Below are 26,995 nucleotides of genomic sequence, written 5' to 3'. Positions count from 1 at the left end.
GGGTGGCTGGGGTGAACATGTAGGGTAGTAGCCCTAGAAGGTTAATGAGCAGGAGTAAGATTATGAGGGATGTTAAAATTAGGGCTCATTTGTGTCCTTTTTTTATCTAGAGAGAGCCAGGGTTTCCTGCAACCTCCCCAGAGCCAGCAGCGGGGCAGCAATGCCTCAGTACACCTGAAAAAAGAAACAACACCTGAAAAAAAAACAACACCTGAAAAAAAAAACAACACCTGAGCCCTGAGAACCTCTCCCTCAGCCACTCCCTGGTCCCACCAGCATCCCCCTGCCCTCAGAGCAGCTCTGCAGGGATGGCAGAGCCTGGCGTGGGCTCTCTGAGGTGCCCACAGGGCCAGCAGCATTTATGCACAGCCCACGTTGCCCCCACCCTCTGGAAACCCTCCTTTCACGCTCTAACCTGCTCTCCTCGAACGCTTTCCTCTCGTCTCGTTAGTTTAAAATTTATTGAAATATTTAAATCACAAGGCCAAACAGCTGTCTTCAAATAAAATCACTCAGATCATAAAGCTGCCGTCTGTTTTCTCGAGGAGAGCAGAGCATGTGACTCTGAGATGTGTGTATTTATCTGTTCATACTCAGGGGGCTGTAAAATAAGATGCAAACAGCTTTCCCCCACGGGGGCAAAGGGGAGATGAGGAGAAGTCTCCAGGGTCTTTTAGGGGTCAGAAGACAAAAGGAAACCTTCTCCCCTTCCCTGGCCAGCAGTATATAAATAAAAGGCACTGAGCAAGCTCATGTGATGCAATCAAGCATTTGTTTCCATGCTGGAGGTAAATACAATTTGCTGGAGCTGTTTATGTCCCACCGAATGCTGTGTGTACAAAGCAGTGCATTTATAAATATCCAAATCTATATTTAGAGGTCAGAGCCTTCTTTGCAATGTTACAGCTAAAGGTTATCAGGCAGGTCCCACTGGAGGAGCTGGCGCTGGGGGATCTGTCTTGCATCTGAGAAAGGTAAAACCCAAACTTTGCTCCAGGCTAAGATATAAATGCTCACTCTGGCCCTGACTTCCTTCCTGCCCTCACCTCCGCTCGATATCTGAAGGGTTTGCAGAAGTCAATGCTGAAGGTACAGCTAAAAACATCCAGGGCTTTTAAGAACACTTTATTGATGCGAGTTCATTTCCTAAAATAAAAGCCCCTAATAAACCTTAATGTCACGTATACATTTAAATGGGTGCAGGCTGCCTGATGAGAGCTGAGACGAGGAGAAAAACAAGGTTCTATTTCCGTCCTCAGAACGGGATGGTGCTTAAAAAACCCACTGAATTTGGAGTCGTGGCTCAGCATCCCTCTGTGGGGTCAGGGTGGGGTGACTGGGGCTGAGCTGGCTGTGCTTGGGGCTTTTCCTGAGCTCCTGCAACTCCCAGCTGCCCACAAGGAGCTCAGTGTTACACACAAGGAGCCAAATAAAAAATTCCCCACCACCCAACCCATTGGATTTTACTGCTCGCTTGGAAAATGGGTGAGAATCAGAGCTAAAGCGTTGATTTGAAAATTGCCCTTGTATGGAGAGATCCCTCCTGGTTCCTGTGGATAGAGAGAGATCCCTCCTGATTCCTGTGCCCTTGGGTAGAGAGAGATCCCTCCTGGTTCCTGTGCCTGTGGACAGAGAGAACCCTTCTGGCAGCTCCACCAGCACACAGGAACAGAGAGATCCCTCCTGATTTCTGTGCCCTTGGATAGAGAGAGATCTCTCCTGACTCCTATGGATAGAGATCCCTCCTGGTTCCTGTGGATAGAGAGAGGTCCCCCCTGGTTCCTGTGGACAGAGAGAGATCCCCCCTGGTTCCTGTGGACAGAGAGAGATCCCCCCTGGTTCCTGTGGACAGAGAGAGATCCCCCTGGTTCCCATGCCCTGAGCTCCACTGGCACATGGAGAACAGGGAGATCCCTCCTGGCTCTCATGCCCTGGGCTCCACAGGATTTTGGGGCTCAGGTGAGAAGGGTGAGGGTCTCCTCCTGCTCCCCCAGCCCGCAGGACAGGGCTGCACACCCAGGCAGTTCCTCACCAAACACAAAGATGGTGCTGCCTCCTCTCCCCTCTCCTCCTTCCCCCGTCCCTGCGACACCCAGGCAGGAAAAGCCACAGGAACACAGTGGTGTAAAAACCAGCCAGGATGACACAACGGGCTGGGAGCTCTGCAGCAGCGAGGCTGGAGGGGTGTAGGAGTGGGGAGAAGGAGGGGACAGCTCAGCCTTTCCACCAGAGCCCCTCAGGAGGGGCTGCCAGGCTGGATGGGCGGTGATGGACGAGCAGCGAGGGAGACAGCCCAGCCACCATATGCCTGTCTGAAACGTCACAGAACACAGACAGGGAGAGGGATGGGGAGCCCAGAGGTGCTCTGAGGGGTGGGAGACAGGCAGGAGAACAAATGAGCTTCACAGATCCGAGCCGACAGCTGATGGCAGCAGGGGGAGAAGAAGGAAGAAGCAGTTATGGATGGGCACCGCGTCCCTGCCTTGCCCACACGCCCGTCCTGCTGACCCACACAGAGCTGCAGCTCCCTCATTATCCCACTGGGGATGGAGCAGGCTGTCCCTTGGTCCCCAGAGTGCCCCAGAGCTGAGGCTGCAGCAGGGGCACAGCAGGGAGGGCATTTTCCTGCTGCCTGATGAGCTGCCCTGCCCTCCTTGTGCTCATCATTCCCGTTCCACCTCCAGCAAATCACCCCTGTGCTCATCACTCCCCTCCACCTCATCATTCCTTCACCTCCAGTGGTCTGAGCCCCACATCCCCCATGGAGAACCCACTTGGGAGCGTGTCCATGCTGCAGGAGAGGCAGAGACAGCTTCCATCCTCACCCAAAACCACCCAGCAGAAGGAAATTCACCATTTTGTGCACACACACACACACAGCTCCACCTCTGAGAGCAAAAGTAAAAGATGAGACCACGAAGCCACTCCTGGCTGATGTTATTTTGCTTTTAGCTGCACAGCCCAGCGAGCTGCTCTGGGCTCCAGAGCATTCCCATAATTGGGATTCTGGCTCTGGTGCCAGCCCAGCTGCCCTTGGGCTCGCCCTTGCTGCACCCCCAGCTGCCACACGAGGCAGGGAGGTGACAAGCCTCATCTCTCACACCTGTCTGTCTGTCTGTCCTGCCCCAGACGCCGCACGCAGGGCACAGACTGCTCCACGCTCAGCACCCCAGGTGGCACCGAGCACAGCTGCAGCCTCGGAACACAGAGAGAAAAAAAACAACCACAAAACAACCACAAAAACCTCGCCAGGGAGAGCTCAGACACCTTCCCCAAGAGGTGCTTCTTGGGGAAAAAGATAAACATTGAAATTCTTCTGGAATTTCCCCATAACCAAGCCATGTCAGCTGGAATGACACATCTCCCCCTGTTATTTCCCACCTCCTGCTAATTTCCAGAGCAACCCGGAGCAAATTTGATGTCATTCCCACTGCCGTGCACAGCATTAAAACCCCCCCTTCTCCTCCTCTCTCTTCCCTTTGGTTTCTGGGCTGGAGCTTTCTGCTGCTTTAGTGGAACTCCATCTCCCTTTTCCACAATTTTTCTCCAGATGGAGAATGAGCCCAAGGTGCTCCACAAAACAGTTGTGCTTTGAATTCCTGTCCAGGAAGGTGGGACTGGGGTCCAACCATGCTCCCAGAGTTTTCCTGCTGCTCCCAGGATTTGTCTCCTTCTCCCAGGATTTGTCTCCTGCTGCCTCCAGGGTTTCTCTCTCTGCTGCTTCCAGGGTTTCTTTTCTGCTCCCAGGGTTTCTTGTCTGCTCCCAGGGATCAGTTTTACACACACACAGCTGCTGCTCTTCTCCACCTGTACATGGAGATCCCTGCCCTGAACTGGGCACAACCAGAGGAGCAGCTCTGTCACCTCAGTGGACAGGGAGATAAAATGGGGAGCAGGAAGGATGGGAGAACCAGTGGGGATGAGAAGACACCAGCAGGGAAAATGGCCCAGAGTGGGATCCTTGGGGCTGATCCCTTGGCCAGGATTTGGACTTTGCTGATCCTGGTGGGCCCCTTCCAAGTGAGGAGAAGTGGGGCAGGCTGGAGAGGAGGGAGGTGCTGAGAGCGAGGAAGTGAGGGTTGGATGGAGGAGAAGGCACAGAGCAGATGAAAACAGGAGAGAGCGGCCAGATTTGAGACAGATGGAGAGTGGGGAGCAGGGATGGGCTCTTGGGAATGGGTCTGTGCTCCACAGCAGCAGCGTGGGGGAGCTGCACACAGGCTATGGGAACACAGCTCCAGAATTCACATTTTCCTCCAGGAAAGCTCCAGAATTCACATTTCCCTTCAGGACAAGTGAGAAACCTCTAGAATTCACATTTCCTTCAGGACAGCCAGAATTCACATTTTCCTTCAGGACAACCAGAATTCACATTTTCCTCCAGGAAAGCTCCAGAATTCACATTTTCCTTCAGGAAAGCTCCAGAATTCACATTTTCCTTCAGGACAAGTGAGAAACCTCCAGAAATCACATTTTCCTTCAGGACAACCCGAATTCACATTTTCTTTCAGGACAAGTGAGAAAACTCCAGAATTCACATTTTCCTTCAGGACAAGTGAGAAACCTCCAGAATTCACATTTTCCTTTAGGATAAGTGAGAAAACTCCAGAATTCACATTTTCCTTCAGGACAAGTGAGAAACCTCCAGAATTCACATTTTCCTTTAGGATAAGTGAGAAAGCTTCAGAATTCACATTTCCTTCAGGACAAGTGAGAAACCTCCAGAATTCAATTCACATTTCATTCAGGACAAGTGAGAAACCTCTAGAATTCACATTTTCCTTCAGGACTAATGAGAAAGCTCCAGAAATCACATTTTCCTTCAGGACAACCCGAATTCACATTTTCTTTCAGGACAAGTGAGAAACCTCTAGAATTCACATTTTCCTTCAGGACTAATGAGAAAGCTCCAGAATTCACATTTTCCTTCAAGACAAGTGAGAAACCTCTGGAATTCACATTCTCCTTCAGGACAAATGAGAATTCTCCAGAATTCACATTTTCCTTCAGGAAAGCTCCAGAATTCACATCTTCCTTCAGGACACGTGAGAAACTTCTAGAATTCAGATTTCCTTCAGGACAACCAGAATTCACATTTCCTTCAGAACAACCAGAATCCACACTTTCCTTCAGGAAAAGCGAGGGAGAAGCACTGGGGAGGAGTGTCTATGGGTGCACTCCATAGGACTGAGGACACCCCTTGGAGAGCTCCTGCAGACACTCTGAACCTCACAAAATCCAGGGTTTTACTGACAGGTTTTGCACTTTTTCCTTTCCGAGGGCTGTTTCTCGGTGCCTGGCAAATAAAATTAAAATGAGGGTTTTCTGACAGAACAAACAAACAGGGAGTGAATTATATTCCATTTCCCCGTCAATAACTTCTCCCCAACCCAGTCTTATCATCATAAAAAGTCCATTAGGCAGTAATTGGGGAGGGCAGGGCTGGCCCAGGGAACAGGAGCATGCCTGCTCCCCAACTGGCCTTTTCTGGGAAGGCAGACAGGATAATTATAGGCTTCAGATGGAGACTTCCTCTGACTGTCAGCAGCTCTTGGCTCCCTTCAGGGAGATGGCACTGGCAAGGTTGGGCAGAGGAGGGTAAAAAAAGACTGAGGATGGTGTTATTTTAGAAGTGAAATGCTTGCACCTGGCTATTCCCCTGCTGCTGAGCCACCAAAGCCCTCACCTGCCTCGGAAAGGCTGGGTTACCACAGGGTGCTGTCCCCCTGTGGGCAGGGGGAATGTCACTTGGAGGATTCCTTCCCACCCCTCTCCTTTCTTGAAGGCTCAGAGGAGGAAGGACAGCAGTGAAGGATGGCACTGGAGTTAACACACACGGAAAACGGTGAGGAAGATGAAGAATTCATTTAGTACACCTTCACCACACAAATCCAACAGCCCCAACCCTGTGCCAGCTCCCCTTGTGCAGGCAGCACGTGCCAGGCTGCTCTCACATGGGGATGGCAATCTGGGGATCTGGCACACCCACACAAGCTCCTGCCTGCAGTGCCCTGGGATCCAGACCTTTGGAAGCCTGCAGCACTGAGGCAGGAGGAGGCTGAGGCTACCAAAAATCTGCTCCTAATTCTGACATCCAAGGTGAGAAAAACCACCTTATCCTGCCTGCTGGAGGGGAAGCATAATCCGTGCTCCCGGTCTGTTTAAATGCTGGTTTTCAGGGACGGGCTGCTCCTTATCACCTGGGAGCAGCAGCTGGGATGAATTCATCCTGCTCTGACAGGATTCCTCCAGGCTGCACATCCCCATGCAGGGAAAGGATCCACCTCCCTCCGTGGCAAACAGGATGAGCCCCAGCTCCAGGGAGCGGCACCTTGACACAGCCCAGGAGAACAGAAATCCTCCAGCTGGGATTTATGCAAAGGGCCAGGGCACGTGTGGTGCTACACACAGGGGATGGAAACTGCTGGGTGAGACGGGACAGGGAGTTGTGTGGCCATTCCACAGAGCTCCTCCTCCCCTGCCTCAGTTTCCCCACCTCCCTTCCCTCACCCATGCCACGGGGAGCACAGCAGGTGCCCCAGCTGCTGATCTCTGCTCCCACCAAGCAAGGAGTGACCAGGTGGGGATGCAGGTGGAGCTCTGGCCAGGATCCTCCTCCACCTGCTGGCACTACCAGGAGAAAGCTGCAGGTGCTGGCGAGCAGCAGGGGCTGAGGGAGATGAGCACTGGTGTAATGGGGGATGGCAGCCTGGCATTCACAGAACTCACAGAATCACTGGGTTGGGAGAGACCCTAAAGATCATGGAGTCCCACTCAGCCCCAAAACTTCAGTAAAACCCAGTGCCACATCCAGGCTTTGTTAAACACACCCAGGGATGGGGACTCCACCGCCTCCCTGGTCCCTGGGAATTCCCAAAACTCCCCCAAATTCCCAGAATGACCAGGTTGGAAGAGATCCTAGAGGTCATAAATCCAACCCAGCCCCAGCACCTCAATTAAACGCTGGCACCGAGTGCCACATCCAGGCTTTGTTAAACACACCCAGGGATGGTGACTCCACCTCCTCCTCGAGCAGAACATTCCGGAACTTTACCACTCTTTCTGTAGAAAACTTTTTCCCGATATCCAACCCAAATTTCCCTTGATGAGGAAGCTCCAGCAAGCACAGGAGCGTGGCCTGAGAGGACCCTGAGGGCACCCTCCATCAGCATCTCATCCCAGATCTGTCCACACGTCCCATAACAAGGCATAACAACCCAGGGCAGAGCCAGAGACCCCAGGAGCTGTTCTGGCAACTTAACGAGGGCCCCCTGTCCATCAATGACAGCAATCCCAGGCTGTTAGCAAGCAGCAGCTCTGCCCTTGCCATATCGCTCAGACAGCTTCTCCTCCAGCCAGGTCATTGCTATTGGCATCCTGATTCGCCACCCACCTAGAAAAGAGCCAGCTGAAAAAGGATTTGGCTCTTTGCTCAACCTCCACTGCTCTGTTGGGGTCACTAAAGAAGCAGAGTCCACAGGGGATACCAGAACATGGGAAAACATGTCAAGGGATGGCTTGTCCTGCAGCCCTTCCGGGCACCAAGAAAAAGATCCCTCTCCCTTTCACTGCCCTCGAGGGGCAGCTACTGGAATTAATCACAATTAGTAGTTCCACAATTAAAAGCAGTGCATCATAGCACTCACAGAGAAAAAAAACCCCCACAAACGCCCTCAAAAGCAAGCAGATCCTCCCCAAACAGACAGATAAAGGGAAATGAGAGCTGCAGGATCTTCCTGGCTCCCTGGGAGATCACTGGAGCCAGTCTCAAGGTGATCTTTAAGAGCTGAACTGAAAAAACAACCTCACACCATCTTTTCACAAATTCATCCAAACAAATCAAAGTCCAGGCTAAAGATTTGTAAGATCTGTCAGCACTCCTAGCAGCATGCTCAGACTAATTTATAAATAAATCCGTGGATTCCAACGGAGGTGAGGGAGGATGAGGACACAGTCAAATTAATTTGACTTTATTAATTAAAAAAACCACCAAGTTTCATCACCCCACCACTCTTTAGAGGTTGCGTGAGAGTGGGGGGAGCTACGCTCATGAATTATGCAGAAAATGCAAAACTATCATCCTCTGAATGAGTTTAAAATAAGGAGAAACCCTTTCAGAATGGGGAGAAATTACTCCCCAAGGCAGCTGAAATTTCTCTTGCAACTTCAAAGGACAATAAATTATTCAAATCACTCGCGCCACTCGCACGCTCTCTCACTCTCTCCCCTTCTCAATTTTATGCTCCTGAGTCAATTAAAGATTTGGAGGACTCGGAGAAACTTTGTAGAATGCTAAACCAGTTGCAGCTCCTTCTATTTATTTTTTTTTTCCCCCCCTTCTTTAAAGCTTTGCCTTTCCTCTCGGCCTCAGAAGGAAACAGCAACGGCTCCGCGCGCCGCGGATGAAACGAGCGGCGCTGGTTGCACCCCGCCCGTGGAAACGTTTCATGTCTGCACCCACCAGGCTGGGACAGGGCTCTGTGTGTGCACGGTTCTGGGAAAACAGGTCAGCCCAGAGTCCCTCCTGTCAATGCCTTAAATCATTCATCCCGATCTCCCCTTTCAAAGCCAGAGCAGCAGACACCCAAAATGCGTTTGTGCTGCTCTCCCCTCGATGTGGTTGCTGCCACATCCCAAAGGTGTCCCTGGGATCTGCTGCTAAATCCCACAGGGGCAGAGCCCAGACTGCTGGAACCTAATGCTGAGCCCAGGAACCAAACCCGGGGCTCGTCAGGGGAAGAAGGAGGAGAGCCCAGGATGCTGGAACCAAACCTGGGGCTCATCAGAGACCCACAGGGATGTTCAGGGCTGCAGGAACCAAACCTGGGGCTCATCAGAGACCCCCAAACTGCTCAGGGGCTGCAGGAACCAAACCTGGGGCTCATCAGAGACCAACAGGGATGCTCAGGGGCTGCAGGAACCAAACCTGGGGCTCATCAGAGACCCCCGCGCTGCTCAGGGGATGCTGGAACCAAACCTGGAGCTCACCAGAGACCCACAGGGATGTTCAGGGCAGCTGGAACCAAACCTGGGGCTCATCAGAGACCCACAGAGATGCTCAGGAACTGCAGGAGAGCAGTCCAGGCTGCTGGAACCCAAATCTGGGGCTCATCAGAGCCCCGCAAATGGATCAGGAACTGCAGGAGGAGAGCCTAGGATGCTGGAACCAAACCTGGGGCTCATCACGCTGAACAAGCAAGAGAAGCCCTAGCTCAAAAAAGCCAATGGAGGCAAGGCAAAGGAGTGTGAGGATGCTCCCCTCTCCCTGGCCAGCAGCCTGTACCCTGCTTAGCTCCCTGCACACAGCAGATGGTGTAAAACGTGACTGTTTTCGTGAACTTTAACAATCCCCCAAAAAAATTAAAGGCAGCTGCAGTGCGCAGAACATCACAGCTTTCTAAGGTGGGAACTGGGACCAATTATGTTGCAAGAGAACATCCTTGACTGGAGGGGAAGAGTGGCAGGGAGTAAATAAAAGTGTTCTTGGGAGATTGTGTCTCACAGGCCAGCTCGAGCCCAGATTCCATCCCACGCACGCAGGAATGACATTCCTCTGGTCGGGCGTCCTTGAAAAACACTCTGCCTGCCTTCTAAGAATAATACTGGGCTTGCCAGGCCACAAAAGGGAGGAATCCCTCACAGATTCCCTTCAGTGACCCAGGAGATTTGTGCTGAGCTGGTCTTGAGAAGACACAAGCACAGAGACCGAGGAAAAGCCAGCGTGAGGCTCTGGAATGATCCCGTCCTTCCTGGCAAGGGCAGCAAGTGCTGGTGAGAAAAGGACATAAAGAAAGAAGTCTTGGCTTCTTGGCAGAGCCTGACACAGAGGAACAGCCCCAGTTTTGGCATCCAGGTACGAAGACAGACATTTCCCCCATCCCACTCCTCTGCAGGTGACATTTTCGCACAAGCCACTTGTTTACACAACAAACAGATGCTCCTTTCCCCTAACTTAACCATCTAATGAAGCTGAGCAGAAAGAGCCTCTGGCTGGGAAAGGATCCTTCAGCAGGAGACACCCATGGCTGGGTCCCAAACACCGTGGCTGCTGCTGTCCCCAGGTGCTCCTCAGCAGAGATTAATCTAATGAGCATCCCCAGCGTGGGGCACAGCTGAGACCTGGCAAGTGACAGCCCCCTCTGCCCCCAAGGAAGCTCTTTCGACACATGATTGATTTCCTCTCTGGATCCTACAGGAGGCACAAACTTTCCAATTTGAGTTATCTTAAAAAAAAAAAAAAAAAAAAAAAGGAAAGATTCATCACTTGATCCAGTCAGGCAAGGTTTAATTTAATCAGGCACTTAAACAAGGTGACACAGAAGCTTAATTCAGTGTCCTTGAGTGAGACAACAACCAGCCCAGAACCCTCAGCAAGATCACAGCTGGCACATGGAGAAGGCAGCAATGGGAAGGGAAGGGCAGCGCACACAAGGACAGGGAGATGCTCCCTGCCTGCAGAGGCAACTGGTGCACGAGGAACAGGAGCAGCAGGTGGATCTGGGCAGGGGAGCAGGGATCTCCACCTGTCCAGGATTCAGCTGCTGTCTCCTCTCTCAGGCCCCACTCACTGCAGGGACAATGTGCAACTCCAAGGGAAAACTCCACCACGCTCCAAATGATGACAAAACCTCCTGCATGCTCCCACCTTAAATTCATAAATTCTGCTCCTCCTCCAGACCACCACTGTGGGAACCCAGGACATCCCTCTGGCTGTCCAGGATGGCCAGGACCCTGCCAGGGGGCTCAGAGACCCTGGCACAGAGCCCAAAACACCTGTGGGTTTGATTATGACCCATGGAGCAAGTTACCAACCTTAGATGAAGATCTGCAAGCCACAACAGTTTAGGTAGAATAATAATGAAGTTATCATGGGGTGGGAAAGTAGATTTTGGGGTTTTTGGTATGGGGGTTCAGGGAGGCAAGATGGAGGGAACTGGGTGTGTCCAGCCTTTCTCCTTCTTCTTGGCCTCCATCTTCTGCTGTGATGGTGGCACTATTAGATTAATTTAGAGTAGAAGCTCACTGTCAAACACAGGTGATAGGTATTGGAAAGTAATTGTAAATATTGTACAGGTAGTTTTTAGTATAAAGACATAACACTGCCCTGGGGGCAGGCAGAGTGCCTGGACTGTCCTGCTGGATGGACCTCAGCAGGACAGGAGAAAATTTTTTATAGATAAGATACAAAAAACAACCTTGAGACCGAGAAATGAAGAGCTCCAACTCATTCTTCAAGCGCCTGAAGAGCGCTTGGGAAGAGAGACTTTGAACAATCTTGGGGTCACAGCCACCCAGTAAAGCCCTGAGAAGCCACCAGCTCCTGCCCCTGGTGGCACAGAGCACAGCCCTTCCATGCCCCACACCTTCAACAAGGCACCAGATCCCAAAATACAGCCTGAACATGGACCTGGAGGGGCTCCAGTGCCATCCCACCACAGCTTCTGCCATCCCACCACAGCTTCTGCCATCCCACCACAGCTTCTGCCATCCCACCACAGCTTCTGCCATCCCACCACAGCTTCTGCCATCCCACCACAGCTTCTGCCATCCCACCACAGCTTCTGCCATCCCACCACAGCTTCTGCCATCCCACCACAGCTTCTCCATCCCACCACAGCTTCTGCCATCCCACCACAGCTTCTGCCATCCCACCACAGCTTCTCCACCACCTCTGTGAGCCCCACGTGCTGCAAACCTGGCTGCTGCCTCTGCTGGATGCTCACAGAGCCCCCCTCACACGCACCTCCCATGAATTACTGCGCTCTGCAAATTAATGATGGAGCAAGGGCAATTAAAAGGGAAGAAAGCCAGGGTAATGCATCATAAAAGGGGCTTTATTCTTTTATTTTGTCAATTGCAATTTAGATTTAATTATTTATGGTAATACTTCAGAGTGTGCTGGTAAGGCTTCTATACGGTGATTTATAAAAGGAAGGAAATGTAAGTAATAAGTAATGTTCCCTGCCCTTAAATCTTTGCTGGGGTGGAGAGAGCCACGCACCAGCCTTCTGTGTATGCAAAGTGCCAATTAGCAAAGTGCTATTGTAAAACACAAAGGTTTAATCAATGAGAAAAATCCACTTGAAAACAGCGAGCATGCTGATTCCAGTCAGAAAAATGGCCACATTTCCTTGCACTAAATGGCTTTTTATGTGCAACTGAGGAGCACTTGGAGGGGGCACGTGGTTCCTTCGGGGGGCACAGGGGCCTGACCACTGCCCTTGGCCAAAAGCAGCTGTGCCCTGCACATCTGGGCAGGAGCAGCTCCTGCCCAGCCACACCAGGGACAGACAAAATGAGAGGTTTTAGGGTGCTCAATCTGCACACACAGAATGGGAGGTTTTAGGGTGCTCAGTTATTCTGTATACACAGAGTGAGAGGTTTTAGGGTGCTCACTCATTCTGTGCACACAGAACGAGAGGTTTTAGGGTGCTCAGTTATTCTGTATACACAGAGTGAGAGGTTTTAGGGTGCTCACTCATTCTGTGCACAAAGAATGAGAGGTTTTAGGGTGCTCAGTTATTCTGTATATACAGAGTGAAAGGTTTTAGAGTGCTCAGTTATTCTGCAGGCACAGAGTGAGAGGTTTTAGGGTGCTCAGTTATTCTGTATACACAGAGTGAGAGGTTTTAGGGTGCTCACTCATTCTGCACATACACAGTGAGATGTTTTAGGGTGCTCAGTTATTCTACACGCACAGAATGAGAGGTTTTAGGGTGCTCAGTTATTCTGTATACACAGAATAAAAGGTTTTAGGGTGCTCACTCATTCTGCACACACAGAATGGGAGGTTTTAGGGTGCTCAGTTATTCTGCATGCACAGAGTGAGAGGTTTTAGGGTGCTCACTCATTCTGCGCACAAAGAATGAGAGGTTTTAGGGTGCTCAGTTATTCTGTATACACAGAGTGAGAGGTTTTAGGGTGCTCAGTTATTCTGTATACACAGAGTGAGAGGTTTTAGGGTGCTCAGTTATTCTGTATATACAGAGTGAGAGGTTTTAGGGTGCTCAGTTATTCTGTATACACAGAGTGAGAGGTTTTAGGGTGCTCAGTTATTCTGTATACACAGAGTGAGAGGTTTTAGGGTGCTCACTCATTCTGCACATACACAGTGAGATGTCTTAGGGTGCTCAGTTATTCTACATGCACAGAATGAGAGGTTTTAGGGTGCTCAGTTATTCTGTATACACAGAATAAAAGGTTTTAGGGTGCTCACTCATTCTGCACACACAGAACGAGAGGTTTTAGGATGCTCAGTTATTCTGCACATACACAGTGAGAGGTTTTAGGGTGCTCAGTAATTCTGCACACAGATTAGGAGGTTTTAGGGTGTTCACTCATTCTGCACACACAGAATGGAAGGTTTTAGGGTGCTCAGTTATTCTGTATACACAGAATAAAAGGTTTTAGGGTGCTCACTCATTCTGCACATACACAGTGAGAGGTTTTAGGGCTCTCAGTTATTCTGCACACAGATTAGGAGGTTTTAGGGTGCTCACTCATTCTGCACACACAGAGTAAAAGGTTTTAGGGTGCTCACCATGCAGGCTTTCTGGCTCTGGGTGTGTGAACAGGAAACAGCAAGGCTTGGTGCTGTGCCCGGCTCCATCAGCAATTTGGGAGCAATTCCTCTCTCCAGACTCATCTGTCTCTGCTGCCTGGCTCCTCTCAGCTCCAAGGGGCACAATTGGCTGTGCAGCTCCTGGGGATGCCTCCCTGACTCCCTGCAGCCATGCCAATTCATGGTACTCACACAAACAGCAGACCTCTCAAGAAAAGGATCATACTTTCCACTTAATGGCACCACTGAAAATAATCACGGAATCAGTAATTTCCAGTTCCATGGCTGCCTTTGAGCACATGGAAGAAACAAAGAAAATGTCCACATTCAACCAAAGAGAAAAGAGAAAGAGCATGCCTGTGTCACACACCTTTCAATTATTGTTCTCTTCAGCTTCCCAAGGAGGAACAGCGGGCAGAAAGTAGCGTGGTGCTTTGGATTTTTAATTTAAATGGCAGTTTCCTTTAAATAGAATGCTCCTGCCACAGAAAGATTTAAATCACTGACTGAGATCAATTAGCCTGGGAGAGAAGGGAAGTGTTTTAATGGTCCTTTGATTGCAGAGGCCACAGAGCTGCACTGGGAGAGAGGAGAGCCCCAGCTCAGCCCAGGCTCTGGGATCTGCTCCCTGCCAGGCTGGGAGGTGATGCCCTTCCAAAATCCACAGTCCCAGGGGTTTCCCCTCTCTCTTCCCAGCACGGTGTGCCCGGGGGCTGCAGGGCCTGGGGTGAATCAGGGCAGAAATGGGGTCAGCGCCGTGGCCAAATGGACGCTGGCCAAGGGATTACAGGAATGTGACAGAGCCCGGGGCCATCTGATGGGAGGGGACATTGTCAGAGCAGGGACAGCTCCTCTCACAGGCTCTGCAGCTGTGACAGACAAAGCTGTTTGCTGTTTGCAGCTCAGCCTGGCTGCAGTGGGATCACCCAGGAGCCCCTCCAAGGGCAGGAACCATCACCAGCTCACTGCACGCTCATCCTCAGCAGGCTGGGAGCTCCAGAGACAGCTGGCACCAGGCAGCATCCCCGGGGCACAGGGCAGGGAGGTGCTGGCATGCTGCAGGTCAAGAGCAGACACAACATCTGGCCCAACATCTGCACAGCAAGCAGGTAAGAGCAGCCAGCCCCATCCCAGCAACCTGCAAAGTTCCTGCACGGACATCTGTGAGCAGCCAGAGGGAAAACAGCACCAAACCCTCCCAGTTCAGGATCCAAGGACACTGCAGAAATACAGGAGAGGGAAACTTGGCCAGATTTAGCAGGGCTCAGGCCACACCACGGGTGCATTCTGTGTGTGGCCAGCACCAACCCTTCCTGAGGGCACAATTCCCCCAAAAGGGCTCTGGAGCAGCCAGGCAGCACGAGGGATCTCCCAGCTCTGCTGGAATCCCTGAGCAAAACCTCACCCCAAAGAGTGTTTGTTCCTTCCCAGGAAAATGAAAAGCATGAGAGAACTGAGGTCACTCAGCCATGGTTTGGAGAAGCCTTGATGCTGCCGTGTCCCTGCCAGCACTGAGCACACAGGACCCCTTGCGCACTCAAAATTCAAATGGACCCCAATTCTCACAGGTATCAACTGGGGCTCTCCTTACACAGAGAGGCTGCAGAGCTGCAGCACCCCTGAGCTCTCCATCCACTCCTGCAGAGATGGACTTTGCTTTGCAAACTGATTTTGCCAGGTGCTGTTACAGGAAACCAGTGGCAAGAACGAGACCCTGGAGCCCTGACTCCAAATTTCCACTGATTCCCAGTGATTTCCACTGATTCCCCACTCCTGACTGCACTGCACCAAGAGCCAGGAATGGAGATTCCCAGTTTCACAGCCAACAAAGCCACCCTGGGCCCACAGAGCAGCCCCCACTGACTCTGGGTGCTCATAAAGACCCTGCATGGCATCAGCTCCATCACCAACGTAGGATAAACCCCTGGATAAATCCTGGGGCAAAAGGCAATTCCCTGCCACACTCTGCCGTGCTGCTGCCACTCCACTCAGCTCAGCTGAAGCTGTGGGTCTCTTTCTGGACACAATTTGAGGCGCAGACTGATCACCCCACCGTGAACCTCCCAGAGCCCAGCTCACTCGCCAGGCTCACGAAATGAAAAAAAGAATAAAACGCAACATTATCTTCCTGCACGTGAGTGCTCCTCTCTGCAAAGAGGGATTAAGCATGAACCCAGCAAAACTCAGAGAGAGGCAAGGGCAGGCACATCCCCACTTGCTTGCTGCAGAGAGGATGGAAAGGACCCTTCCAAAAACATCTCCCGGCAACAAAAGGTCGCGGATCCATTCAATCCCCGTCATCCTAATAAACCCTGATAACCAAGCGATTACGTGAAAAGCTGTCAAGGGCTGCGCTGACCAGAGCAGCCCTCTCACCAGCTTCAAGCAGCTTTGCTGGGGAGGAAAAAAAAACCCTCATAATTCAATCAGCCTGGAAAAGTCTATTCCCCACTGATCCCAAGCGATCAGCCTTCATGTCGAAGGAACATTACACTCAAGTCGCTGAAGATTTTCACTTCTTTTTTTTCCTTTTTTTCCTTCCCCTTTTCATTTTTTTAAAGCAGGAATTGAAAGGCAGCAAAGATAAAAACTGTGTTGGACTGGAACTGGTTCACTCAGGGGAAGGAGAAACACAAATGCTCTTTTTTGAAATGCTGTTTGGAATCCAGCCCCAGAAAGGAACCTGACAATGGTCACCAGTGAAAGGCAGGAGCAGGAGGGGACAATATGGGTGAGATGGGGTTGGAAAAGGTGGGGGAAGGCTCTCAGGCAGCTTCCTCCCTTCTCTCCAGCTCTTGGGAACAACCTGGAACTCAAAGCAGGCTGTGAGGACCCAGCTGCCCGTGGGGCTGGGAAAAATGGAAAGGCACTGGTGGAGAGTTAAGGGTGGTGGGAAATGAAAAACTGTTGAGAATGGTGAAGAAAGGAGCAGGGAACAGCAGAGTCACTCACTCTCAGCAAGGCAGTCCATCAGCAGCACGGAGAGGACGTTCACGAGGGACAGCAGCGAAGACATTCCAGGGCTGGGAAGGATCCTCATCCTCTGCACAGGCCCTGGGCCCCGGCCGGGCAGGCTCCGGCTCAGCCTGGTCAGCGGCGTCTCCCCAGCCTGGTCAGCACCTGTGGGGCACAAAGGGACAGATCTGAGGGGCTGGGCATGGCCAGGGGGTGGGCAGGGGCTGGGCAGGGCCTGAGTGGCCATGGCAGCGCACGGGCCTGCAGGGACACGGGCACCTTCCCTTCCCCAGGGTGGCACTGAGGGGTGGCATTGAGGGGCGGCACTGAGCACCCACCCAGCACCATGGGGTGAGCCCAGCTCCATGGGTTAAACTCAGCTCTATGGGATGAGCCCAGCTCTATATGTTGAGCCCAGCTCCATGGACCAGCCTCATGGGGTGAGCCCAGCTTTAACCCATCAGGACTTTAACCCATCATGTTCAGCCCAGCTTTAACCCATCAGGAGTTTAACCCATCAGGTTCAGCCCAGCCTTTAACCCATCAGGAGTTTAACCCATCAGGTTCAGCCCAGCTTTAACCCATCAGGAGTTTAACCCATCAGGTTCAGCCCAGCTTCAACCCATCAGGACTTTAACCCATCATGTTCAGCCCAGCTTTAACCCATCAGGAGTTTAACCGATCAGGTTCAGCCCAGCTTTAACCCATCAGGAGTTTAACCCATCAGGAGTTTAACCCATCAGGTTCCCTCCCTCACCAGCACAGCACCCAAGGACCCTCTGAAAGGGAGATTTTTCCACAAAAGCACAGGGCAAAGAAGCAAACCTAAAATGGATTTAATTCCAATATAATACCTCACACATGAAAAACCCAGCAAGGAAGGCAACAAATCCCCCTCTAGAGAGATGCTCCTGCCCAGACAGGCTGTGCTCCCCCACCACAGAGCCAGGTGTCATTGGGGTGTCCCAGAGCCCCTTTTGCACAGCAAACACACACTGGAAATGTTCCAGCAAGGCTGGGGCTGCAGCAGTCTGAGAGCCCCTACCCACTCAGTGCCTCAGTTTCCCCACTCGCAGCACACAGAGGAACTGTGGAGGACAGAATACCTGGAGCAGGGTGGATCAAGCCCACACAGCCTCCATGGGAAGTGAGGGAGATTTTCTGCCCTGGACGTGGCAGCAGGGGCAGCTCCAGCTCAGCACCAGCCTGCTGCCCTCACCCTGCCAGCACCTTTCCATGGAGACAAGTGCTGCCTCCAAAGGGAGCTCCCTGCCCACAGCTTTACCCTGATCCCAGCGCAAGGCTGGAACGGTGTCAGAGCAGCTCTGTGCTCTCACCCACCACCCCAGTGCTGCGTGTCAGCACTGGGAAATGCTTCCCTCAGTGCCACAGGTGGGATCTGCCCCAGAAGGGCTGGAAATAGAGTGGAGCTGCAGCCACAGCCTCCTGACGGCGTTGGCAGCTCAGAGGTTTCCATCGGGGATAATGGCCAGAGCCGGGCGAGCAGCGCTCAGATCTGACGGATTCCTTCCCGCTATCACTGCTCCAATTAGAAATCAAACCCAGGGTTTATCACCTTTTGGAGGAGAGCCAGGTAGGAGATACTGTGCAATGATCAAAGGCTTTGAGAGGACTAAGGGGATGGTGAGGCTGTTGAAGCTTTCTGACACACATCAGGGTGGGAGAGCGTCGGGACAGGCAGTGTGAAGGGGCATTTTCATCTTTTTCTGTCCCATTAACTCTCCAGGGCTGAAGTGTGCAGAATTAAAAGAAAAGCCAGGATAAACAAGACGTCCCCATACGTACTCAGCCCTAAAGAACAACTTTTCAGAGAGAAGCTTTGCACTTTGAGGATTACAAAGCCTCTGCTGTGTGCTCTGTGCTAGCCCAGATCCACCGTGCTTCAGAGCACAAATACTGGAACAAAAAAAAGGGGAAAAAAACCCCAATCCTATCACTGGGAATCTCTTCAAATGTTTGCTCTAGACACACTCAGAGAAACACAGAGAGGCTCCAGCCAGCCCTAGCTCGGGGTTCACAGGGTTCCAGGGCACAGAACAGCACGCTGGGGTCTCTTTTGTGGCTGTCAGGGGTGAGCAGAGAGTGGGAACAGCGTGAATGGCTGTGATGGGAACTGTTAATTAAAGTGGGGATGTGGCAGCGGTGCCAGCACAGCACAGAGAGCTGGGCTGCAGCTCCCTGGCTCTCCCTCCTTCACTCACATTCCCACCAGCGAGGCTGGCGCTGCACAGAGCAAGGATGCACCCAACTATTTTAGGGATTAAAATAAAATAAATGTGTATTATTGTTAGGTATTAAATTAAAATAAAATAAATATAATAAATAAATATAATAAATAAATAAAATAAAAATGTATTAAAATAAAACCCAACAAACCACGCTGGCTCAGCCACCATTTCAGAAACTCCCTCTTTCCTTTATCAGAGCAGCATCTCCACCCCCACCAGTGCCAAAAATGCCACCAAACTCCTCCTTGAGCCTCCTGCGCTCCCCAGACACGGCACCAATGATCTTCCACAGCTGAGAGCCGCCAAGAGAAGCAGCACATCCCCAGAGTCCCCCCAGGATGGAGCTGAATGTCAGGGAAATGTTCAACGTTCTGCCTCCCCCGGAGAGAGGAGCCTGGCAGCGCCACCCTCCCACACCCAGCACGGCTTTTCCTGCCCTGTAATGGGCTCTGAAGGAGAAGGTCTGGAAAAGGGGATCCAGAACAGCTCCAAGACGAAGGGAGGAGATGCCAGAGGGTGACACTTCCACTCCAGCGCTAACGTGCTTCCCCAGCCCCTGCCGGAGACACGGAGTGCTGGCAGAGATATCAGGGCACGTCAGCTTCAATCCAGCAGCTCATCCTTCAGAGCAGCCCCATGCCTGCACGAGGGACTGCCAGGACAGCAGGACGGGCACCCACCTGGCTCCCCTGCGGACGGGCAGGACAGGCTGGGGCAGAGCCTGCCCTGGAAATGGGAACAGACACAATTCCTGCCCCAGAGCAGATCACCCTGCTGCCACACAAGGAGGCTGAAACCCAGTGGGGAATTGTTCTGATGAAAGCTCCAATCCCGAAGGGCTCTGCCATCCCTGCCCACCCCTCCTCAGGGCTTACCTTGCTCTCTCTGGAGCAGCTTTGCTCACCCCTGCCTGTCCCTGAGCGCCCAGCCAAGCTGCTGGCACCAGCCAAGCCAACATAATGGCACTTTTCCTGTGCTGCTCCACAGAGCTGCAAAATTCACTAAATTCCCTGGCACAGGGTCCCCTGCAACACAAGCAAACCACCTAATAGACCTCAATCCTTGCTAAAGAATGCAATTAAGTGAAGCCATGGCCCCCAGTGGGGTCAGATTTGCGCTAGATACGGTCACATTTCAGGAATAAGATTAATTCTTACAGTAAAGGAGCTCCTGTAAGACATTCATTCCTGTGTGCTGCCTAATCTCCAGCTCTAAGCAAGGCCATGTGTGCAGCCTGTAAGCACAGGGCATTATTAAAAATAATAAAAGTGAGGAGTGTTTGCAAGGAGCAGCTGCTGGGAGGCAGCCAGGAGCCAGGGGAGCGAGGCACAGAGGGTGAAATGCTCCGGAGCACCCACATTTCTTAAGAGCTTAAGTTCCCCTGGGAGTCAAAGGGACTTAAGCTAAGCTGCTAAGATGCTTTTGAAGATTTTCCCCCCAGCAAGTCCCGTTTCAGAGGGTGCTGGACACCTAACTCCCTTTAAGCTACTTTGGGAATGGAGGGGGTACTGGAGGAGGGGGTTTGGCTGCCTTGGTGCTCAGGGACCAAGAGAGAAACGCTGCTGGAAGCATTTGAGAGAAATCAGGGAGGGAAACGCTGCTGGAAGTATTTGAGAGAAATCAGGGAGGGAAATGCTGCTGGAAGCCACAGTGGCAGACACTGGGATGGGGCAGAAGTGTTCACAGGAAGGCAGAATGCTGCAAGGGACATGAAAAATCATATTGGGGACAGGGACACCTTCCTTTAGAGCAGGCTGCTCAGAGATGGCCCTGAACAATCCCAGGGATGGGGCACCATCCACAGCCTCTCATATTTTGCCATATGTTACCTGTTCTTAGCCCCCACAGAGCTGGTAATTGAAACATTTGCTGCGTGTTTGAAAAAAATCCAGCAGGGAGGAACCCTGCATTCATTTCAATATGACAACTTGGAGAAATAAATCACCAAAAAAAAAAATTTCAAAAAAATTAAAGAAATTTAAAAAAATAAGCACTTGGGCTTCTTTTGTGTTTCACCTGATTGTGTGAGAAGGGCGATTTTAAAGAAATTCTGCGCAAAAAGTTCCAACCAGGGTCTAGGAGATGATTAAATATCTTCATTTGCAGCAGCTGCTGTGGGAGAATTGCTCCCATCAGACACATCAATGGAAGCAAACACCTTGCAGGCAGAGGGCTGCACTGGGGGCTCCTCCTTGCAGCAGCAGCAGCTCCGTTTGTGCTGCACATTAACAGGGGGCACCGGGTCACTCCATTTCCTCCCAGCAACCTCTTGAAAGAGAGAAGGAAAAGCTTTCAGCACAACCACCAGCTCGTCTGGCACCTCCCCTGGGGAGGGCAGAGATGAAATTTGAATTCGCTGCCCCACAGCTCCAGCTTGCCCCTCTGGCCTTGGCAAAGCCAGGGCTGGGACAGGGAGCTGGCACAGGGGCCCACCTGGGCAATGAGGGGGTGCCAAGGTGCAGAGATGGCTCTGGAGCCCTGCAGAGCCCACAGGATGGGTTGGGCTGCACAGGACCACAGAGATCATCCCCTTGTTCCCCTCAAAATCAGGGATGGCACTCAGGGATCGGGGTACCCAGGGTACCCAGAGATGCGCTCATTCCCCCAAAGGCAGGGATGGCACTCAGGGATTGGGGTACCCAGAGATGCTCTCATTCCCCCAAAGGCAGGGATGGCACTCAGGGATCCCCTGGTTCCCCCAAAGGCAGAGATGCCACTCAGAGATCAGGGTACCCAGGGCCCCAGAGATGCCCTCGTTCCCCCAAATCAGGGATGGCACTCAGGGATCGGGGTACCCAGGGCCCCAGAGATGCCCTTGTTCACCCAAAGGCAGGGATGGCACTCAGGAATCAGAGTACCCAGGGCCCCAGAGATCCCCTTGATCCCCCAAAGGCAGGGATGGCACTCAGGGATCCCCTGGTTCCCCCAAAGGCAGGGATGGCACTCAGGGCATCCCTGGGGTACCCATGACCCCTTCCAGCCTGGCCTGCAGCACTGCCAGGGACAGTGGGGCAGCCACACTCTGGCTGCTTTAGCTGCCATCTCCACCAGCTGTGCAGGTCTCAAATCTGCCTGATCCTACCCAAAACAAAGGAGGTGATGGAGCATTTCCCTGCCACTGCCCTGCACCCCAAAGCTGCTGGACAGAGTTTCCCCTCTGGGCCTGAATGCAGCTCCCCAAGGCACTCCTGAAGGCAGGCCAGGGGCTCGGCAAACACAATTAGAGCAGGCAGCAGAGATCCTTCAGAGTGAAGCACGGCTGTTTATCTATCACGGAGTCACTTAGATCTTAAAAAAATATTTACAAGAAAGAGGCAGAGCATTATCTTCCACGGGGAAACAAACACAGATGGAGGGGAAAAAAAAGAGCTTTGATCAGGACTGTCTCGGTCCTATTCGCTGCTTTTCATCCCCAGATCTCCAAGTGCTTTAATATGACAGCATTATCCCTTTTTACAACGTGGGAAACCAGAGGAAACTGCAAACCGGGACAGCTCGCCGTGTTTGCATGTGCACACACACACACAGAGCCTCTCTTTCTCTCCTTTTCTCCCCCTGTGGCATTTCTGCTCCTCCCATGAGTGTGAAGTGCCCAGCACCGTCCCCAGTGGGCACAAGGGACACTCTGGGGCATAGCTGGTGTGGGAGCTCCAAGACTCGCTGCTCCCTGCCCCGTGTGTGATGGCACAGCAAGGGTTAAACCGCGGTCACTGCAGGACAAAGCAGAGGGAGAGCTCAGGGCCGGGCTGGGATGGTCGGGAGGAATTAATTTCACCCTGCAGTGACAGCTGTGACAGGCAGGGATGTGTCAGGAGCGCTCAGCAGGTGCTGCCCAGCACGGACAGGGCACAGGAGGAGGAGGAGGGAAGAAGAAGACAAAGAAGACGAAGACGATGGAGAAGAAGGGGAAGAAGAGGAAGAAGGGGAAGAAGGGGAAGAAGGGGAAGAAGGGGAAGAAGGGGAAGAAGGGGAAGAAGGGGAAGAAGGGGAAGAAGGGGAAGAAGGGGAAGAAGGGGAAGAAGGGGAAGAAGGGGAAGAAGGAGACGAAGGAGACGAAGGAGACGAAGGAGACGAAGGAGACGAAGGAGACGAAGGAGATGACAAAGGAGACGAAGGAGACGAAGGAGAAGAAGTAGGAGGAGCAGGAGAAAGAGGAACAGGAGGAGGCACAGCTCCCGAGCCCAGGCTGCAACCTGCCCTGGGAGGACCCCAAAGGATCCCCTTGCTCAAAATCCAGACAGAAACAACCCAGAGCATCCTCCTGAACCAGAGCAGAGCAGATGTGGCTCTCTGCAGGGCTGGGCTCTCCTCCAGGATGCACAAAGGGAAGGATCTGATCCAGGCCCCCCCATTCTCCTGCCCTTCCACACAAACTCTCCCCATCCTTCAGCATTTCCCAGCAAACCAGCCCAATCTCTGCCCAGCGCCCCTGGGCAGCACAAGCCGTCAGCTGAATTGCCTTGTGGCTCAGGGTAATGCCTCACGTTTCCTTTTCCCTGCCTCTGAGCTTTATTTATTTATTTAGGAAGTCATTCATCATTAGGCCCAGCTCAGCTGCCTGACAGACTGGGAGCTCCTCGGGGCACAGGCTGCATCCCTGTGTGTCTGTGCTGGCAGACTGAAAATGCTGGGAAGGAGCTGCATCCCAGCCCTGTCCTGCAGCTCAGCCAGGGCCACCAACACCACCCTGTGACACTGAGCATGGTTAAACCACCAGCATCCCCCTGCCAGGGCCACCAACACCATCTTCTGACACTGAGCATGGCTAAACCACCAGCATCCCCCTGCCAGGGCCACCAACACCATCTTCTGAAGGGCAGCACTGCTAAACCACCACCATCTCTCTCCCAGGGCCAGCAACACCACCCTGTGACACTGAGCATGGCTAAAACCACGAACATTCCCATCCCAGGGCCACCAACACCATCTTCTGACACTGAGCACTGCTAAACCACCAGCACCCCCCTGCCAGGGCCACCAACACCACCTTGTGAGAGACAGCACTGCTAAACCCCTAACATTTCTCTCCCAGGGCCATCAACACCACCTTGTGACACTGAGCATGGCTAAACCACCAATATCTCCCTCCCAGGGCCACCAACACCATCTTTTGAAGGGCTGCACTGCTAAACCACCAAAATTCCCCTCCCAGGGCCACCAAATCCACCTGGTGAGAGACAGCACCGCTAAACCACCAGTATCTCCCTCCCAGGGCCACCAACACCACCCTGTGACACTGAGCACTGCTAAACCACCACCATGAATTCCAGCCCAGCAACACCCCAAGCCAAGAGCCTTGGGAAACACTAAATAAATACATAAATAAATAAATAAATAAATAAATTTCCTTTTTAAGGCCTGCAGACCTTATGGCCAGCCTTGTCTGCACATCCCTGGGCACCAGGCTGGGGGATGCCATGGGGTTGCTGCAGTGCCCTCTGCTCATCGCTGAAAAAACAAACAGGGAATAAAAGTAGGGAAGCAAACAGGCAAAGTTTCTCCTAATTGCTGTTTGGTGGTGAATGGAAATCCTCGTGGCAGCAGCACAGCTGATGAGCCGTTTGCTCCGCTCACGCCCCATGGAACAGGCAGGGCTGTGCCCCAGTGAGGAGGGGACAGAGGAGCAGCCACAAACCCCCCCAGCAAATCCCCCTGCAGGCCTGGAGGGGCTGCTGAGCTGCAGCAAGCAGGATAAAGAGCCTTGTCTTTCTTTGTCCCGGCACAGAGCTGCCTTCATCACCACCCTGCTGATTAGTGACCGGCGAGGAGAGCTAATCAAGGTGATTAGGAAGGGTTCTCCTCCCTGGGCGTTGCTCAGGAGGGCTCAGGGCAGGGTGGCCCCACATCCACAGGCCCAGCAATGCCTTTTGTCCAACGGTGCTGCCACCAAGCCCCACTCAGAGAGCACTGAGATGTTCCTGGGCCTCCCTTCTGGAGCTCACCACGCCTTCTCCTTCAGCACCCACGTGCCAGGAGCTCCAGCCCTGCCAGCCAGCACAGGGGGTTAAATTCCACAAAGAGGATTTGGTTCTGAGCTTGCAAGACAGAAGATGAGCAAATCCCTTCCCTTGCTCTGGCAGGAATCCTGTGTCTCAGACCCACCAGCCAGGGGAGATTAAGAAAGGAGGGGAGAAAGAAAAAACCCCATCCATCACTTGCTGCTGTGATCTCATCTGAGTTTAAGAGCTAAGCTGGGAGGGTGCTGGGTCACTGCTCGGGCTGGTGGAGCCCTGCAGACCTGTGGACACCAGAAGAGACTGGACAGAGTCTCAGGCTGCACTGCTCAAGGTCAGCAGCGGGGTCAGGAGGCCACATCTACGCTCTGTGCTTGCTCTCCTTGATTTAATCCCAGGCTGTCTGTCTGGGGAAGCCTCTGGCTCTTGTCACATCCTTGCAGAGAGCTCCAGCTGCCTCCAGAAATCCCCCTCATGCACCGAGTGAAGCCCCACAAACCACAGCAACGTGCAGCAACCCTCAGATGCCACAAGCCAGGGGCGCTCCCAAGCCAGGCAGGGCTCTGCTGCCATTCCACCTCCCGTACAAAACGCAAAATTAAGGGGCTGCTAACCAGGCAGAAACTGGGAGTAACACCATCCCCAGAGCACTGCAGCTCCCGCCTGACAGCCTGATCTCACCCAGCTGGTCTGAATGCGTGTTCCTCCCCTTCCCTGCAGCTGCAGAGCCCAGCCCAGAGGTGGCTGCTCCCACTGCCTGGCATCCAGCAGCCCCTGCACAGCCCAGCCACGCATCTGAGCTGCCTTAAAACATTCATAAGCATTTGGAGGCCGGTGCCATCGCTGCTGTAGGAGAGGAGCTTGTTGGGAGCACCCTGGGAGAACGTCCCCATTACCCAGCACTCAGGAAGCCTCCACCTGCTCGGCACGTCGGTCTGGATTTCACTCCAAAGCAGCAGAAGGGCTCCTCCTGACAAGCTGCTGAGATCATCTCGGGGTCTTGGTGGCAGTCAATCAGCAGCAGGATCAGCAGGACGAGGCTGGCTGAGCGATGTTTTTGCAGGGCCATGAATTAAACATGCAATAATATTTCCTGGCCGGGCGAGGAGCATCCCCAGGCCACGGGGATGTGTGTGCTCCATCTCCAGCAGGGCACTGCCTCCCAACAGCACATTCCTCTCCTCTTGCTCATCAGGAGCTTCCCAAGGCCCTGATCCTCAGCCAGGCCTTGGAGTGACTCCTCCACCTTTGGGGCACTGAGCCAAGCAGGAGCTGCTCCAACAGCAAATCTCTCCTTGGACAGGCAGAAGCCACCATATTGCACAAAATGGCTTCATTGTCACTGCACCATCTGGAGCCGCCAGGAAATTCAACTTTTTTTTTGTCCCCATCAATTAGCAAAGGGAGAAATCTGCTGTCCCCTGAAAGGCAAAACTTCCACCTTTCTGCTGGGGAGCTGAGCCCCTCTCCAGCACTTTTGGGATTTATAACACTCTGTCCCAAACCCTCTCTTGTTTTTGAGAGCTGAGCCACAGCCTCCCCTCAGAATCCCAGACTGGTTTGGCTTGGAAGGGACCTTAAAGAGCCTCCTGTTCCCATCCCCTGCCACAGCTCCACCAGAAGGTGGAACCACCCCAGCTCAGGCTGTTGGCAGCACTCAGGGGTTCCCACCTGGCTGGAGAGCAAGAATTTGCTGTGGTTAAACTTCCTAAAACCAGGAAAGATTAAAAACCTCCATTTTTCCATTAAAAACCGCTAACCTTTTCACCAGAAGCTGGGCATGGTGGGGATGATCCAGAGGGTGTTGGGAGCACCAGGGATGGGCACAGCCCAGGGATGGGCACACCACCACTGCAGTTTTTAGGAAGGCCAGGCATGCATCTGCCTCCCAACGACTCCCAAACACACTTGGGCCAGCCAGAGGGACTAATTGACCTTCCAACCTCCCTTCTGCCGTTGCTTGCTGTGGTTTTACAACCTCTCTAAACGGTTCATTTATCCTGAGTGAATTCCTGCTGCATCCTGCTCATCAGCCAGCTGCGAGCACCTCGCCCGTGCGAGGGCAAAGCTGCTGCGGGTTCATGGATGGAGCCAGCACAGGGAAGAAAGCAGGGGGTGGGGAGAACCCCAAACAACTCTTGCAGAAAGAATATTAACGAGAAGCATCTTAAACCCCTCAACTTCAGGGCTGTTTACTGGCCTGAATTAAGGCCAGGCCCTGCAGGTGATACCTCGTGGCCAGGCTGCTCTTGCCTGGAAGGGGTCAGTGATTCCAG

The 26,995-nt window shown here is 52.7% G+C and overlaps 1 protein-coding gene across 1 annotated transcript in view; it reads right to left on the bottom strand.

Annotated features, from left to right (window-relative positions):
• Positions 1-26,995, bottom strand: part of PTPRS (protein tyrosine phosphatase receptor type S) — a 150,391-nt gene that overhangs the window by 79,396 nt on the left and 44,000 nt on the right. Inside the window, exon 2 of the mRNA XM_063161109.1 lies at positions 16,514-16,681. Within this exon, the coding sequence (XP_063017179.1) occupies positions 16,514-16,601 (88 nt within the window). The 5' untranslated portion in view covers positions 16,602-16,681. The remainder of the gene's footprint in view (positions 1-16,513; positions 16,682-26,995) is intronic.

This window comes from Melospiza melodia, chromosome 7 (genome assembly GCF_035770615.1).
Source record: "Melospiza melodia melodia isolate bMelMel2 chromosome 7, bMelMel2.pri, whole genome shotgun sequence".
NCBI lineage: Eukaryota > Metazoa > Chordata > Aves > Passeriformes > Passerellidae > Melospiza > Melospiza melodia.
This window is presented reverse-complemented; position numbering and strand designations above follow the sequence as displayed.